Below are 18,182 nucleotides of genomic sequence, written 5' to 3'. Positions count from 1 at the left end.
AGGACATTAAAATGCATCACCCTGACAAGAAATAAGGTTGCATGCTTCAGTGCTAATCCTTCAGCACTGTGCTCTGCAAGGACATAACAGAAAGTGCCAGACTGCACCCACTCGAGGGAGCAGAAAATGTGGCTTTGACTGTCCCTCCTGAAATTGCTGCTTACACAGGGTTCAGATTCAGAAGTTCTGCGTAAAGCAGGGGGTCAGGGATAGAGCATTTTAGATAGATTCACTTAGCCTTTTCCCCCCAGGGGCTACATGTAATAATGTAACTTACAGGTGGAGATCCTGGAAGCAGGTGTAAGCCTTGCAGCTATCTCCAGATCTCCTATTAGTTTCTTTTTGTTCTCTCCTTCTAGCTTCACACAGTAAATTCCCCCTAATCAGCTACCAGTAAGTCTGAGTATCCAATATCACAATGAGCATAAACATCCTCTGGATAGAGTATTGAAATCCTTGGAGAGGCTAAAAGGATGTGTACAACAGCCCAGCACAGATGCCACACCAGAAAGACCAATCTCTGTATGGCTAAAGTGATGAAAGCTTGTGTGTGACAACCATATAGGGTGACCCTGGCACAAAACAAGTGATCAGCACTTTGTGGACCAGCATTCCCACCTCTTGTGTGGGGGGGTAGTGAGGATGCCCATCTCTGGGGGTCTCCTCTTTAGTTGCAGAGGCACAGGGTTCTCCAAACCTAGTGGCAGGTCCAGCCTGGGTCTGCAGCCCACCCTGTGGGCAGGCATAAACTCCACTCCCGGCAGGGAGGAGCTGGGGGGAGTGGCTGCTCTCATCCATGGCTGAAAGCAATCTGATTGCCGGCAGCTTCCCTCCCCAGAATTTGTTTCTGGGTTTTTCCTCTGGCAGGAAATCAGGTCTAGTGGTCCCATTTGCTGAGGATGATTTTGCCTTAAGGCAAAGTCTTTGGATTTGGACACATTTCACTGTTCTCTAGATTTTAGGTGTGAAACTTCACCAGCTAACTCTGTACAGCCTAGAAGAAAGTGTTAAAACAACAATCTGAAATCTTGCAAAATGTAGTATCAGATTATTCTGGGCTATGTGAAACAGTGAGGCTAAGGCTTGGAAGTGGGACCTAGAAGAATCTGAAATGTTTATTAGAAATTCCCTGAAAAAAGGTTGAAGTGTGAAGTTTTCTTGGCCTTGGGTAGCTGCTTGTGACTCTGCTTACAACGCAGAAGCCCCAGGGCTTTGTCTAGAGTTGCACCTCCCCACTACTGCTACAGCTTTCAAATAATGCATCTTCTTTGACTGGAACTTGGCTCGCAAATGCAGAATGACAGACCGGATTGCAAGGCTGCTTCACAAGGGAGATGACAGGAGAAGAATGGGAGGGAGCAGGGGAGGCTTGCTGAGGCATGGCGTCAGGGGCATTGCTAGAGAGCTGGAAAATGTCCTGATTTAGCAACCAGGTACTTCAAATATTAAGCCAGTTACCGCTTCCTAGTCAGGGCAAATCTTGAAATAAACATATGCCCCACTATGTGCCACACAAGCCATGCAGAGTGAGCACAGGGCAATGATGAAACCTTTCTGTGGGGCATTTGGTGATCTGGCATCCCTCAGGTATAAAGATCTCAAATAAGTAGCTAAGAAGAAATTTGTTTGGCTCTGATCAAACACCCCTATTGTTCTTAAAGAAGATCTATTATTTTCAGGATTTTGTGAATTCAGACCTTGTTTAGCCATATCGTAAAACCCAAAAATATGGATATCCATATGTGTTTGTGTGTGTATAGTTGTCCTCCTTTTATGAGGTGTATGTGTTGAGGGGAAAGGATTCAGTAGTTAATTAGACAAGTACCAGATAAACCAGGCTAGAAGAGGCTTGCTATGATGGAGTCTACTCTTTTTGTTCTGTGAACCTTCTGTTATTCTACACACTATTCAACAAGACCATATGCCAGTGATGGGAAGTTCATTCATTGCCTTGTTCATTCATTGTTGATTGCACTGAAAAAGTGCAACTGGGCCATTTTTTCTGGTTAATCGTGAATATATCAGGTGTTTGATTGCATGGGACTACACCTTTTTAAGAGCTTTAAATGAAAGAAGATTTTCTCTAGCTCAGAGGTACTCAGTTTGCTTCACAGTGATCCATACAGCTACAATAAGTAAAGTCTAAAAGGCCTCACACAGAAAGGGGGAAGTCTTGCCCTGCCCTTCTCTATTAATTTTTCAATTTCAGCAGGGGCTGCCTCACATTTGAAATTGCAATCTCTCTCTTCTCAGAATGCACCTGAGCTGAGATTTGGGCATTCAGGTTTCAAGCAGACACATAAACACACACACACACACACACACACACACACACACACACACACAATTGGAAACAAAGAGTACACAGTGACTGAGTTGAGCTGCTTACATATTGAGGGGGAGCTGGACCTTCGGTGGTGTTCCCTGATCTCCAATTATTGCACTTGTCCTGGGACCAGCCACTGTGGCTGTTCCAATCAAAGAGGAATCCTGAAAATACACAAGAAGAACACACAAGGATTTAAGATGAAGCCCATCATTTCCTAAATTGCTATGGGGTGAAGGCATAGAAGAATAAACCACATATTTTATAAATTCCTAGATTTTCTAACTTCAATATATTGCCTTAAAAAAGGCTTATTCTAGCCTTACACATTCCAAAAATACATTTTTGACACAAAGGATTAGCAGAATTTCCATGTACCTATCAGAGAAATTTTAGTTGTATGCACATATTAAAAGTTTTACAATGTAAAACTACTTAACTGCTTTGTAAAGTCAGCTCAGCATGTGCATCTGCAATAGTACCTTCTCTGATAAAAGTAACCTTTTCCCCTCAAAAACTTGTTTTTAAATTGGTACTCTTTTGATAGTGGTTATGGATCTCTGGAGAAGAAGATACTATTCGATTTCCAAAATGCACTCATTTCTATGTACTCTTTTTATCATCAGGAATATTCTTCTCCTTCAAAAGAAGGTGACTACGCAACCCAAAACTTTCTCTGAATGGAGAAAGTAGTTCACTCCACTTTTACCCCAGAAAATAAATCTCTCATATAGACAGCTGGACAGATCTTCTCCAGCTATTCAAGTGAAAGGCAATTCTAAATGTAATCATTCATTTCTCAAAGCCTAATGCTCAGCCAAATTATATAGGGCAATCTCTTTTTGAGTTGTCTCACCGAAGTCCTCATTCATCTATGTCAAAAATGAATCCTGACTGGAAACGTCTCCTGAACTAATGCCAAGGCCTGTAGCAACAGATCTTTATTGCAGACAGGGCAGAGCTGGGCTGATGGGAATTGTAGTGGTTTACTAGAACAAAAAGTTTTTTAAAAAATCTAACCATATGCTGTATGCATGTCCATATGCAGAATGGCTCTACAAAGTGGGAACCAATTCCTACAAAATGCAGGTTCAGGCAGGGTGTGTTATACTCAGCAAAGATTCTGAGCAGTTCACAGCCCTCCACTACAGCTTTTCTCTTTCAAAATTCTATCTAACAAACAGTAAATATTGATTTTTGGAGCACAAACATGGGGACAATTTTTGCACTTAAAAATGACACTGAATTAAACCAAGACACATAGTTAAACCAAGACACACATTGTTACTTAATTACTGGATTTCAAGGTTGCCTCATTCCAAAGAAGCCACTTAATTATTAGTCTTTTGTCTTGACAGTGCATTGCTGAGCTATATTGCTTTGCTGTTTATGAACACATTATCATTAGGAAAACGTGCAGCAAAACATGGAAAGACTGCACTGTGATTCCATAGCTTTTGGCAAAAAGCAGCAAGATTTCTCATCTCTCACCAACATCTACACTCAATCATGAAATTGTATTGACAAGTACATCTCCTTTTTCTCATTATTTCCTCAAACTTTCTGGCTGCTTGCTCAAACAAAGAAGGATCCAGGCAGCTCTTTGTCCTATGTGTAAAAAGCATTCTTTCCAGCTCTGTGACTAAGGCTTTATTAATACTGCCTGTCACGTCAGTGAGCTAGTATCAACTTACAGAAAAAACACACCAGCCCACTAAAAAATTTAGGGATAGCTGGAGAATGATCCCTCATTTGTTATGTTGAGCTGGTTAATGGGCTTAGGGATTGCAGAAGATGTTGGGCTGAGACATCTGACAGCTACTTCATCCAAAAGGTAAATGGGAAATCAACTAGTTCAAACTTCTTCATGTTGTTCTACCACTGTATGACTGCTCTGGACTGGAGAAACAGTCTCTAAGAAAACAGAAAATGCATCAGTCCTCACCCTTCCTTGCTAGGAAAAGAAATTAGATTTTATGTCATGAAAAAACAGATCTGAATGAACAGCCTCAGGGTGCAGCTGTAAAGGCAAAGAACATCACAGCAGGAAAGAATGGAATAGGACAAAATGGAATAAAGCAGAAGAGAATATTTATATTGAAAGTGACCTGCAACAAGTATCTAATCCAACTGCCTGATCACTTCAAAGTTGACCAATTAAGGACATGTCCAAATGCTTCTTAAACACTGACAGGTTTGGGGCATCAACCACTTTTCGAGGAAGCCTGTTCCAGAGTTTGACCACCCTCTCTGTAAAGAAATGCTTCCTAATGTCCAGTCTGAATGTCCTGTGGGGCATTCCCACAGGATCACTCCCTTGCATCATGTCAGTGGACACCAGGGAGAAGAGCTCAGTGCCTCCCTCTCTGTTTCCCCTCCTTAGAAAGCTGTAGAGAGCAATGAGGTCACCCCTCAGCCTCCTCTCGAAACTAGAAAATCACAAGGTCCTCAGCTGCTCCTCTTAGGACATTCCTTGCAGTCCTTTCACAAGATTTGTTGTCCTACTCTGGATGCATTCAAGGGCCTTCAAATCCTCCTTCCATGGTGGGGCCCAGAACTGCACAGAGTGCTCCAGGTGAGGCCACACCAACATGGAATACAGCAGGATAATTTTGAGTGACTGGTGATGCTCTGTTTGATGCACCCCAGGATGGGGTTTGCTCTCTGCTGACTCACACTGAGCCTGCTGTCCACCAGCACCCCCAGATCCCTCTCTGCAGGGCTGCTCTTCAGCCACTCCTCTCCTAATCCATACTTCTGCCTGGCATTACCCCATCCCAGGGGGATCAAAATCCAACATTTTGAATTGTTAAATAATTTCCTCCCATTTATCATTGCCTAATGCTCCAGTGTATCTATATCCCTCTGCAAGGCATATTGTGCCCCCTCAAGAGAGTCAAAAGCACCTCCCACTTTGGTATGATCAGCAAACTTGCCAGTGGTGCATTCAACTCCTGCATCCTGATCACTGATATATATGCATATGTGTGTGTGTGTGTGTATATATATATATATATATATATATATATATATATATATATATATACATGGCAGGACTGGCCCTATAGCTGAGACCAAAAGAACATCACTGGTGACCTGTCAGCAGCCAGCTGTAGCCCCATTCATGGCAATCCTTTGAGATCTGGCCTTCGGCCAGTTCTTCACCCAGTGCATCTCAAGTCCACTCATTCCATGGCTGAGCAACCTGTCCAGAAAGATGCTGAGGTACAGTATCAGAAGTCTACTAAAATCTTGAAAAAAACTGTATCTGCTGCTTTCTCTTCATCCACTACACAGGTGACCTTATTATAGATGAATATAAAATCAGTTAAATGGGACTTCCCTTTTATGAACTCATATTGACTGTTCCTTATGACTCTATCATTCTTAAAATGCCTTTCAGTAGTACCCAGTATAATAATCTCCACAGCTTTTCCAGCAACTGCGGCTAAATTAACAGGTCTGTAATTCTCTGGGTCTTTCCTCATGCCTTTTTTTTTGTAGACTGGAATAACATTGTCAAGCTTCCAATCAGCAGGATCTCCCTATACCTGCAAGATCTTTGACAGATTATTGAGAGGGCACCTGCCATAACATTCACTGGCTCCTTCAGAACACTTGGATGAATCCATGAGGCCCCATGGACTTGTGAACATTCAGCTGATACAGCTGGTCCCTTAATATTCCAGTGTTCACAAATAGAAAGTCACAGTTCTCATATTTGTGGTCCTCCAACTCAGAGGACTGGGAAGCTGTAGGTCCACTAAAGAATGAGACAAAAAGTGCATAGAATGCATCTGCTTTTTCTTCATTCCTGTTAGTCAGATTGACAAAGTACTATCAAGTATTCACCACCTTCACCAAGTACCAGCCCAATATTTTCTTTAGACCTTGCCTGAAAAAAGAGCCTGTTATTTGAAACAACAATGGCCAGTTTCAACTCTAATTGAGCTTTGGACTTTCATGTCTTCTCCCTGTGTAAATGAACCCCAGCTCTGTACTCATCTTTCTGAGAAGCCTCACCTTGCTTCCAGAGGTCATACAGTTTCTTTTTTCTCCTGACCTACGGAAGAAGTTCCCTCTTCAGACAAGCTGGTCTTCTGCTCTGCTTGCTTGACTCACAGCATGGTAAAGTTATCCGCTCCTGTGCTTCTGAAAGGTGAGTCTTAAATACTGACCAGCACATGTGGACTCCAAAGTCCTTAAAAGCAGATTCCTAGGGCACTCTGCTAATTAACTCCCTGAACAGCATAAAGTTTTCTCTCATGAAGCCCAGGGAAGCAACTCTGCCATCCTTTTTTTTCTTTACAGTGAAAATCCTAAACTCAGACATTTAATGAACGCTGCAGCCAAGACAGCCACCTACTGTCACATCCCTCACAAATAGCCAGTCCAGGGAGGGCATCTTTCCTAGTTTGCTCACTAAGTATGAATGACAGGCAGTTTTCTCTATAAGCCTCAAGAATTTCCAAGACTTATCAGAGAAGTATGATATTTCTAGTTGATATCTGGGAACTTGAAATCTCCCATAAGGACATGGGCTACTGATCCAGAGAATCCTCCTAACTGCCTATAGAATAACTCACTGGTGTTTACATCCTAACTGGGTAATCAGTAGTAAACACCCTCTACAACACCTGCTTTGTTTTCCTTCTCCCCAGCCTTCACCCAGAGGCTCTTCACCACATCATCACTAACTCTAAAGGCTGTGCAATCAAACCTCTCCCTTACTTACAGTGTCCTGCCTTCCCCTCACCTGTCCTGTCTCCTCCTGAAGCTTGTAGCCCTTGGTGCCAGTGCTCCAATCACAGGACTCATTCCCCTAGTAGCAATGATATCCAGCTCTGGGAGCTGACCAATGCTTCATCTTTCTTGTAAGACACACATCTTTCTTGTAACCCTTCTTTAGCTCCTATGATCCTCCCTCTGCACACTGCAGCAAAGTCAGTTTGCAGAGGTGCAGCTACCCCAGCCTGGAGTGGCCACTGCAGGCACCCTGGGCTGAGCCTGACTGACTGCAGAGTGGTGAGTTCAAGCCAAGAGAGCAGAGCAGGAGTCAAAGCATCATCTCTTTGCCTGTTTGCACTGACAATGGGGCCTTCTGTGTCTTCTGTATTACTGAAAGCATGATCTCAAGTGCTGTCTATTATGCTTGTACTAACATATAGTCCAAGGGATTAAGAAATCATGTAACTGCCATTCACCATTGCTGGATGACAATTTTGCTTTCCTCCCTTGAACAATCCCAAAGATGTCTCCACAGTTCAGTATATATATATATATATATATATATATATATATATTTATATTTATATTTATATTTATATATTTATATCTACCTAACATTCAGTTTGTTGCCTGTATCTGGTTACTCCAATATTACTGCATCTGGTGCCAGTCTGGCACCTACAAACCATTCATTTTTGCCACTTTGTACAGCCTAGTATCCTATACATCCAAAGTCTAATTCTGCTCCCTGATTGTGCTCTGTTTTTTTCTCTAGCTGCTCTCCCTACAGGCTTTGACATGACTGTGTACTTTCCAGTCTGTCTATGACCCTGCTTTTCATCATCAGGTTTTACTCCACAGGACCTGATGGCCTTCCACGCATTGAATTCAGCTCTTCTGTTCACATCTTGACGTTTACTGTCACAGAAGTATTCTGCTCTTCAGCTTCTTGTGTCTCTGTGCTCCTTGCTGTATTCTCTTGGTGGCTGCTTGATTGCTACTATGCATCTGAATGTTCAGCAGCTTTGCATCTAAACTACAGTTCCTGACATAGTTGGTGAAGTCTTTCTAAGCTGATTCTTTCAAGGTCCTGCTGTGTCCTGTACGTATCACTAAAGCTCATATTATAAAATACAGTATTGCTAGATTATTTTGCAAGATTGTATTTGCAATAAGATTTTTAAGAGACTAGTTTTTGCAAAAGAATAATCAATTTCTTTATACTTCTGATCACCTGTGTTGGAAGTTTACCTTTCTACTCTTCATGCAATTTTATGTGCTTCTCTCCAGTTACCAGTAATACCAATAATCCTCCTGGAGAACACAGCAGGCCTTTCTCCATCACAGCTGGAGCAGGACTTAGTACATTTTCCTTCTTTATTTAGCCCTGGAGCCAGGTTGTACTTTTGCTACTGTGATCTAAGGAACAAGGTACTAAACATGTCCTCCTTTCCTCTTCATCTGCTCAGGGGAATGGGATCCAAGACAATGCTCTGATTTTCTTGTTCTCTGCTTTGATACCTTTAAGGAAGTCTGTGTGCCACATCCTTGCTTTCTTCCGGCATGTCCCTACATGATCCATCTTCCTTGTGTGGCACCAGACACATAAGTGGAGCCATGCACAAACATTACACGGGGAGGGCTCAAACACTGCAGCATTTGTGTCTTAATCCTTCTTCAATCTCTGCTACTCAGCATTGCTAAAGCCTTATGGGTAGGAGATGTCTCTGACAGCCAGGATTTTAAGAGGCAAATAGGCACTTACTGATAAAAACAGGCACCTTGCAGAGTTTTCTCAGGGTGGCATTAAGTACTTCACTGCCTGATTCCCACAGATTTTATTGCAATTTAAGTAATAGGAGTCACTTCTGAAAATACCATTTGGTGTTCCTCTCTATCCTATTGAGCCTCTAGTGCCTTTAAACATTTGGCCATTGAATTTCCAGATGTGACCTCCTCCTGGGTGATCACACATGCACACCTCTTGATTAGGAGGCTGTTTAATGGTGGCATGCAGTTTTCTGAACCAGGCACTGCCAGCTCTGATCCCATTTACTTAGGCCCGTGAGCAGCCAAATCCAACTTCTTCAATGCTCCCACTTCAATCTGGCATCCTCCAAGCACCACTTACCACTGTTTCAGCTCAACAGCACCAGCTCTTTTCCTCTGGACACTACAGACCCAGATGCCAGCCAACAGGGAAAAGCAGTTGCACAAAGGCGTGCTGAAAGCCACCTCCAGATCCTTCTGCACTAATTTCTGCTTCTTGGTGACCACTGGTAGCACAGCAGCACCAGCTCTACTGTGCAAGGCTAAATCTTGAGTAAAACTCCCAGACTATACACACAGGCACCACGGTGCTGCATGACAGGTATTTCACTCCCAGCTCATGCTGTGCCCTCTGTTTTTATCACCAGCTACTCTGGTGTAGTAGGTGATTATGTATTCATGGACTGGAGAATATTATTAAAAGAACTTTTTGCTTTTTTTATTCCATAAACTCAACAGCTTCCTTATGACCACTGAAACATTACTCCCCCCAAATATTACTGACAAGCCCAAAGAATTCAGGAAATTAAGGGTAACAACTACTCACCTGGGCTGAAACATCTTCTCAAACGCATTCCCTTTCTCTTTTCCCATCCACACGTTTATGGAAGGATAAGAATGAGTAGTTTGGACTTCCAGCATACATTATATTTTTCTTTCCCTTGCAGATTTACTTTAGATTTTCACCAGTACTTTAAGGCCACATTTGTTGTTTAATTTGAAAAGACACAGTGCCTGTAGGGATTAGTGAAGTGCTTTGCAAAAGCAAGGGACTCAGTCTTCGAGTGAAATAGAAGTCTAGAAGACAGTGATAAAACTAGGAACAGAGTACAATGATATTGCAGGTTGCAGCAGCCTTCACTGAAAAATAATTGTTGCTATCAGATGAATGTTCTTATCGTCTAGAAAATCACTAACCAGAATTCTCAGTCTTGACTTCAAAGAAAATCCAGCACTCTCTCACCACAGGGCACTTATCACATTCATTAATTCTCAGGAAAAATTCTTTTAATGTCTTGAATGCATATTTACAGCTTACTTTAAATTTCTCTTTAATATTACTTTAAAATAAGAGAAAAACACCCATTCAACTCACAGAAGTTGACATACCATCCTCTGGAAATATCATAAAAACAGGCTAATGGTCTTTAAGATTCCTGTGACTCGTTTCTCTAATTTGCTGACTCCATAAAACAATGACTGGCAATCATTCTGAACCTTAATGTTCCTAGAAATAATGTATTAGCACTTAATGCATGGTAGTGACACCAAGTATTGATGAAAAGTGTTACATGCAAGATCAAGTAGCCTCATCAAATGCTAATTATCAAAGTGGGGGCTGAAATGGACTTATCAATTCTACAGGAAGAATTTTTTTTCCATAACGGTGTGTGTAAAAAACAAACAAATGTGCAGGATAACAGCTGCAGCTGCATAAATAGCTGCATAAATACCCAGTTCCTTCCTGCAAAGACTGGAGCTAAATTTATATGATTTACTGAGGGGTTCTTACAATCTGAAACTATCTGTGGCTGTGGATGAAGGTGAGGCACAGTATTATGCTAGCTTTTTCTAGGACCAGGCTGGCCCTGATTATTTTTGGTTTGTAATAGACCAAAAACTCTAAATCATATCTTCTTTCAGTAGCTCACAGAGCTGTGCAGAGAGCTGGAGAAGTCAAGTAAATTAATTTCTTGAGCTTCCATTTCCCCTATCCTGCAATCTAATGATGCCTGAAAGTTAGAAGAAAAAAAAAAAAAAACAAATATTTTTGTCATTTTCTTCTGAAGATTCATCTGACATTACGATCCATAAAAGCACTGATTATTCTGGCTCACAGCTTCTCAGCTCCCCCAAATGAGGACTAATTAAGCATCATGTGGATGAGCATCATGAGAATTATATTTTATTCAGCCTTGTTTCTCTCAGACTATACTCCGGGTATAGCTCTCCACCAGAAGGTTTTAAATAGTTTCTTGTAATTCTGGGATCAAAGAACGTGAAAAATCAAACACAGAGACACAGGAAGGCTTCAAGTGAAAGCTTGACCTGTAAAAGATGTTAATTTAATCCCACACTCATATCTGTCCTTTTGATAACTGTGCAACAAACTCATCAGGGTCCTGTGCAATGCCTCCTGTAGGAAGTCGCTGTCCAATGAGAAAATAGTGGTAAACAAATAAACAAACCCTCCAAGAAAAAAAAAAAAAAGAGGAAAATATAAACTTAAGTAATTTCTGCTCAAATGTTATACGTGTATACATAGTATGTGCCAGATGAACAGGATTTTATGGTATGGGGTAAATACCAAGACAGTGTCTCACTTGCTCTTGAGACTTCCAAACCAGTAGTTGACTGGCAGGTACTATAAAGCCTCAAGATTAGCTGTATGCCAAAATTATTTTAGTGGCAAAATGTTTTCAGGTTACTACCCTGAGGAGCATCTGGAAAAAAATATATTGTTTTTCTTTCACTGGCAATGGGATTTCACGCACAGTTGAATAACCCTTTTAAAGCACAACTTTGTCTTCCCAGTTCCTGTAAAAAATTAGGTTTTATGTGGTTCTTGAAAAATCTTTCAAAATATATTTGTGATAAGGCATATTGTAGCAAAAAGAGAAGACACTGTCTCTAACCTGGTAGTTCCCTAAAGACAATTTTGCTTTGACCTGGATTCTTGGTAGCTTATGTAATCAGTCCATAGACTGAATCAGCTCATGAGCCTCATTTGCAACAGTTTTGACAGATAATGTAGTATATCCCAATATGCACAGAGCATATTCAGAGACCTATTGGTAGCCCAAAAAAAAAAAAAAAAAAGCTGCTTACATTCCTGCCTAAAACTTTCTATTTAAAAGAAGTTAACTCCTTCCCACCTACAACCGCCCCGCCACCCCCGCAACAAGATAAAGTTATTTAGAATAGGCCATGTAAAGATAAATAATTAGTTTATATTGGACCTTAGCAAAAGCTCTTATGCATTTTTTGTAATATATTTCCATCTAAATTACAGAAAGACGGATTGGACGAGTATTTCTTCTCTTTTGCCACTTTAACTGGTGCCACCTCCTGAAATAGCTGCCCTTGGTTTCACCTGTCTTGCTCTTGCATCCAGTCAGTTGTCATTCACAGTCAGCAACAGAGCAGGGTGGATAGAATTTGGACTCCCAGCCAAAGCTGAAAAATACCGGAATTTGACTTATTTTCTCAGAACTTGTTGTGCTCTTGAAAATTCAAGGTTCATTTTTAGTCTCTGGATTTTAGGTATAATCTGTACGCCTCTCATGGTCAGCACATTTGGGTTATCAGCCAAGGCTCAGCCAGAGTTCTGCTATTACATTTTCCCAACTAAAATTCAGCACTTCTAAATAACTGATAAGGACACACTTCCAAATGATTTATATAGCAAGACACTTCAAGGAACATTTTTCATTTCAAATACTGTCAATCTTTGGGATTAGGAGTGTGCAAGACATTATTCTCAGCTTTTCCTGAACACGTGTCCTCTGGTTAGGAGCTTGAACTAATACTTGCAGATACAAATTGACTTGTTGTGCATGGTGATGACTTGTTCAAAACACACACAGAAGTTCCTTCTGTGGGGAGGGTCCTTTCTTCCTCACTCAGCTGTTACCCTGGTGTGCACAAAGCCATGCTTCATTATTCATGAGACGCTTTTTCTGTCAAAATCCAGGGGATTTGGAGCAGGACTGACCCATGACCTTTTCAACTAGCAGGGATGAATAATTCATAAGGGGTGAAAATGGAAGCAAGACAAGCCATCTGAGGCCTAGGCATGATTATCTTCCAGGGGGACCTTCCCCACTCCCCAAGGAGTCTCAGTTACGAACCACTCCTCTGCACCTGTAACCTAATTCAGCTTCAGCTCCATCACAGGCCTGCAGCACTACTTACATCTTCAATAAAAATCCATTTTGCCAGTATGATAGGACATTCTGCATGATGGAAAGACACTATTACCTTTCAGATGGAGATCTTACATTTAATGAGTGATGCTTAGCATGCAGCAAAAAGCATACAAGCAAATTTAGTTGCAGACAAAATTAGGATTCCAGCATTGCCTCTTTTAAATTAAATGCTTTATATCCTGGCTGTTGTGGAATTCCAGTCACTATTTTATACAGCTGAGGTGACTTCAAGTTGATTTTTCTACTTTTCAAGCATCCCAAAGTTTGTAGTCAGTGAAGATGGTTTTTAAGACAATCATTCATTTCAAAATACATCTTGGCTTTTGGAAAACAGCTGAGCTGGTTGTGCTTAAAGAACAATGAACACATTATGGAAGGCCAGCAGTCTTCAATTATTAAATTAATGATATGCAGAACTGCTTTCAAAACACGTGATTTCATAGTCTGGTCTGCATGTCAGTGCACAATATGTAGAAATCTGTGCCCTCCTGGAGGCTTATATTAGTCTAACGACTCATAAAAACAAAAAAAAAAAATGTGTCAGCCCAGTGTGGAAGTATGGTTTCAATTCACAAGAATTGACAGAAGCCACAAGAATAAAGCACCACGCATGAAATAACTTCTAAGGGCTGGAATATCTGCTACATTTACTGAAACATGTAAAATTTGCACCTAAATTTTAAGCTCCTGCAGTAACTTAGGCAGTTAGCCCTAGATGTCTCTGTTTCTTCTCATGTCAGCAGAGAGAAAGCAAGTGCTCCAGATGTAGGTGCCTCAGGTCTGCAGGGAAAACTGATGCTTGTTTAGAGGAGACTGTTTTGCTGGGCACCAGCTGCTTGCCTTGAGGTAGGGGACTGGATGCCATTCAAGAACTCCTGTAATTGAATTCTGCTTGTTCAAAAGACAGGCTATAAGAAAACTCTTGAACTTTTTCAAAATGTAGAATCCCCCTGCAAGCTAAATACCAATCCTGATAAGTTTCAGGGAAACTCATACCTACTAAACAAGGAAGGAATAATAATATAATAAAGGAACAAAATTCCTTTATTTCTCTTTATGAAGAGATCTATTAAATAAGCAATGAAAAAGTGCCTGGAAATTTTAAGAATGTGATATAATGACACAATAAACCAAATTTACATTCTAGTTTTAAAAATGGCATAAATTTTCTAGATACTGAAACTGTAAATTTGTTGTGTCCCTTATAAGAAATAAGCTTTGGCTGAATTTGCTGTTGCAAACCAGTAAGAGCATGAGATGGTTACAGAGACAACCACTCAAGGGCTGTGACAATGACATGCAGGACAGAGAGGAACTTGAAGAGTTCCTCTTCAAGTGAGGAAAGAAAAGGTGAGACATTTTCCTGCAGCAGAGCTCACTGGTGAGTTCAGCAGCTACATGCACAGCCTTCCGACAACCTGCCCATGCTCTCAGCAACGCCCCTGAGAACTTCTGGAACAGCAGTAAAATCAGTTTGCAGATTTGTCAAGATGTCAAATGCTGAACAAGATATACAGGCCATTTACCTTAGAAATGCCAAATGCATTTTAGAGAAAAAAAAATCTGAAGACAAGGTTCTCACTGCCCTGAATGCCTTGATGTAAGAGCTCATGGGGCCCATTGTTTATGCTACTCTGGCTGGCATACAGCCATGTGAATAAAAGAAAAGTGCTGAACTGATATTCTGTCTAAGGCTGAAGCATCATTAATTGCTTCAGAGCTATGTCAGGTCTTAGCAGATGGCAGAGGAGAGACTGAATTTCTGACATTTTTAATTAAAATGTAACCCATATTATTATGGAATTAATAGTTATATAAATATAGCTGCACAATTTTAATGGACATTTGGTAAGAGCTAAATTCTGTATTTTTTGTAGACTTAACTAAGAAGGCTTAAAAACAGTGAATGCATGTTTGTAGCTCTTGTGTTTTCATTGCTAATCTTACAAGCATTTTTCTGAAGGTTGCTCCTACAGTCAAGAGAACATAGTGGAAACTTCAGCCCGGCTTTTTTTCTCCTATAGATCCACACTCATTGCAAAGCTTTCAAAGGAAAATGTTTTAATCCCTCAAATTAGAAAGCAAGGTTCCCAAAAGCAGAGATATGTATTAATACATGTAAATGCCACACTTGGGTAGACAGGATGCAATGGCACTTTTTGACAGAGGGAAGCCTCTTTTCACTGAGGTTGATCTGAGCTACCAAGACTCTGCTTCCCTGCCTGGATTTTGGCCAAGACAGCTTTGACCAGCAGTGATAGAGGCATGTGCTCAGCTGCCTTGTCTGCAAGCTGGCTCTATGCCCTGAGGCAGAACAACTCCCCAAACCTGTTCCCACCACGGGCTTCATGACACCCCAGCCTTAGATGAGCTTTTGACCATTGCACCAAGTACATTTCTTCCTATCTGCAGCCCAACCAAGCTTCCCGTTGGCTGGTTTTCGATAATCATAACTTGTCACCAGGAACATCAGGCCCTTCTTGTCCTCTACCATTTGTGTGCAAATGACAAATTTGTTTGAGAAATGAGGGGGGGTCTTGCATATCAGTTGTTCTATTAAAACAGGGGAGAATAATCAGGGCACTTTTTGTTTCATGGTATAACTTTTGTGGTTTACTAGCTCTGAATGAGTCTTCAACATGACTCTAAGAAAAAAGGGTGTGTTTTGTGTTTCTCATGACTAGCACAGGACCAGAAAAGCCACTGTCACATCTCTGTAAAGTCCAAATGTATTACTCTCAGTGCCAAAAACCTGGGTAATCATTTACTTGACAAGTTTGAGACCCTCCCTCATGTGTAGTGCTTATGATGCTTCATACATGTCCTAGTACATCTTGACACCAGCTGCTTTGTGTGGAGGCCATATCCTCACCTTCACCCTCCTGCTGGGGGCTGAAGGGAGGGGAAGATTTTACACCACAGAAAGCCTTCCTGGAAAAGTCATGTGGAAGAAAACAGGTGCTTTTACAGTTGGACTGAGCCTTCTGGCTCCTACATGTGGATGGGCAGTGGAGGGAAGTGAGCAGCTGAGGCAGGAGCAGAGAGTACTGCTCCACTGTGGCAGTGTCCTCTCAGTACAGTTTTGGTTGGCCCTGCATTGCACATGGCATGCATTCAGGCACCCTGCCTCCCCCAGAGTCCTTGCAAACCTGTGCTGCAGGGGCCTGGGGTTCCTATCTTGGGTTACAGCAGGGCACAGCTATCAGGAGTGACCCCATGGTCTGGTGCACCACACTGGCCTCATAGGGGAGACCCACCAGCACGATAGATGGACATAAACAGGCATTTCTGCCCAAAGCAGCCCCTACAGTTTGCTGCTATCCCTCTCCCAACCATCTACATGCATTACTAGCATGGGCAGTGGCTGTAACATAGATTGCTTCCTGCTCCAGGCCACCACAGGGCTGGCAAATGATCCATGTTTGTCTCTGTATGGGGATGTGGATGTGAGGGGACAGAAGGCATGTCCAGGGAGAGGAAAAGGACAAGAGTGGCTTTTTTCAGCAGAGGCATGATGTGTGGGAAGACCCTGTCATGCTGAGGTTATCTTGGCACTATAAGACTATGAGATACAGACTATGAGGAACTGGTCTATAAACCACCTGTGGGTGCTAATCTGCACACACACTGTGTAGATGGCTGGGCAGGAAGGCTGAGGCAGAAGAGCTTTGGGACTGTGACTATTCTCCTTTCTCTTCTACACCTTCAAACTGCAAATTATCAGTTGAATTTCCTTATCCATTGAAACAGCAGGCAATTACAAAGGGTTTCAGAGCACCCCTGGTGTTTCTGCCAAGGCCCCAGAAGCAGCCTCTTGGAAGCTCCTTTTGGGACTTGTGGGGGTGTCTGGGAGGATGCTCTTCTGCATCCTCCTTTGAGAGGGGGAAGGATGGAGTGGGCTGCACTCTAAGCATGTGTGATGAAGGAGTTTAAAAACTCCTTGGGTTTTTCTGAACGGCAGCTACTTGCTGGGTACAACACTTGTCAAAGTGCAGCACATTTGCTCATCCTCCAGTGATCTGTACAGAAATAATTATTGCAAAATCCTTTTTTATCCCTAGTGTGTGAATTTCATACTGACATTGCTACCCTGCAGAGTAACAGATATGTTCAGGGTAATGGGATCACTCAAAATTATTCCCTTCTACCACAGAAACTGCTGTAACAGTTTCGTTGCTTCTAACAGTTTGTAGGATTACTTTTTGTTTTTTAAAGTGTTGAAGTATTGTGAATCCAATTTAGCCTTATCTTCTGGCTTGTCACGCTTGCCCAGTGATTAATGCAAGGTGCCAAGTACTGTCACACCAGGATGACAGCACCATGTGACTGCTTCATGCGAGGGTGAGCCATTTTCGAAGAGGTGACCCAAGGGTATGCCACCTGCTAAGGATGCCCAAACCCCCCCTGCACCCCACTTTACCTGGGCTGGGGCACTGGAGGAGAGGTGGGTCAGGTCCCCGATCCTGGCAGCTGCCCGTGGGTCACTGGAGCTGATGAGGACAGGGGCACTGATCTCCATGGAGTGCCGGTTGCTGGCGGCCTGGGAGGACTTGTGTGTCATGCTGAGGGCGGTGAAGGAGTGGCGCTTCTTGGCGTTCTTCTTGCCTTCCACCTGCCTCTGGGCTGCTCCAGCAGCCCCCGCAGCGGCCAGCGTGGAGCACGGAGCCAGACCCACCGCCGCTGCTGCTGCCACCGCCACGGTCTCCGTGGCCAGCGGCACGTCACAGCCAGAGGCCGCAGCCGAGCACGTCTTGTCCATCTCCATGAGCTGCTTGGCAGATTCATTCAGCTGTGTGGGGAGGAAAAGGAAAAGATAAAGAAGTTGTTGAGAGTGATGAGGTTCCCTCCACTGCAGAAAAGAAGGCTCAGTGGGACCTTATCTCTCTCTACAACCACCTGAAAGGAGGTTGTAGCAGGGTATGGGTTGGCCTCTTCTCCCAGGTAACAACTGACAGGACAAGAGGAAATGGCCTCATGTTGTGCCAGGGGAGGTTTAGAATATGATATTAGGAAAAAATTCTTCACTGAAAGGGTTGTCAAGCACTGGAACAGGCTGCCCAGGAAAGTGGTGGAATCACTGTCCCTGGAGGTATTTCAAAGACTTAATAGACATGGCACTTCAAGGCCATGGTTTAGGGGTGGGCTTGGCA

The 18,182-nt window shown here is 42.4% G+C and overlaps 1 protein-coding gene across 1 annotated transcript in view; it reads right to left on the bottom strand.

Annotated features, from left to right (window-relative positions):
* SH3RF3 (SH3 domain containing ring finger 3) overlaps positions 1 to 18,182 on the bottom strand; it is a 245,914-nt gene that overhangs the window by 44,949 nt on the left and 182,783 nt on the right. Inside the window, exons 4-5 of the mRNA XM_059839613.1 lie at positions 17,453 to 17,821; positions 2,390 to 2,490 (exon numbers count right to left, since the gene is read on the bottom strand). Of these exons, the coding sequence (XP_059695596.1) occupies positions 2,390 to 2,490; positions 17,453 to 17,821 (470 nt within the window). The remainder of the gene's footprint in view (positions 1 to 2,389; positions 2,491 to 17,452; positions 17,822 to 18,182) is intronic.

This window comes from Haemorhous mexicanus, chromosome 2, assembly GCF_027477595.1.
Source record: "Haemorhous mexicanus isolate bHaeMex1 chromosome 2, bHaeMex1.pri, whole genome shotgun sequence".
NCBI classification, from domain to species: domain Eukaryota; kingdom Metazoa; phylum Chordata; class Aves; order Passeriformes; family Fringillidae; genus Haemorhous; species Haemorhous mexicanus.
This window is presented reverse-complemented; position numbering and strand designations above follow the sequence as displayed.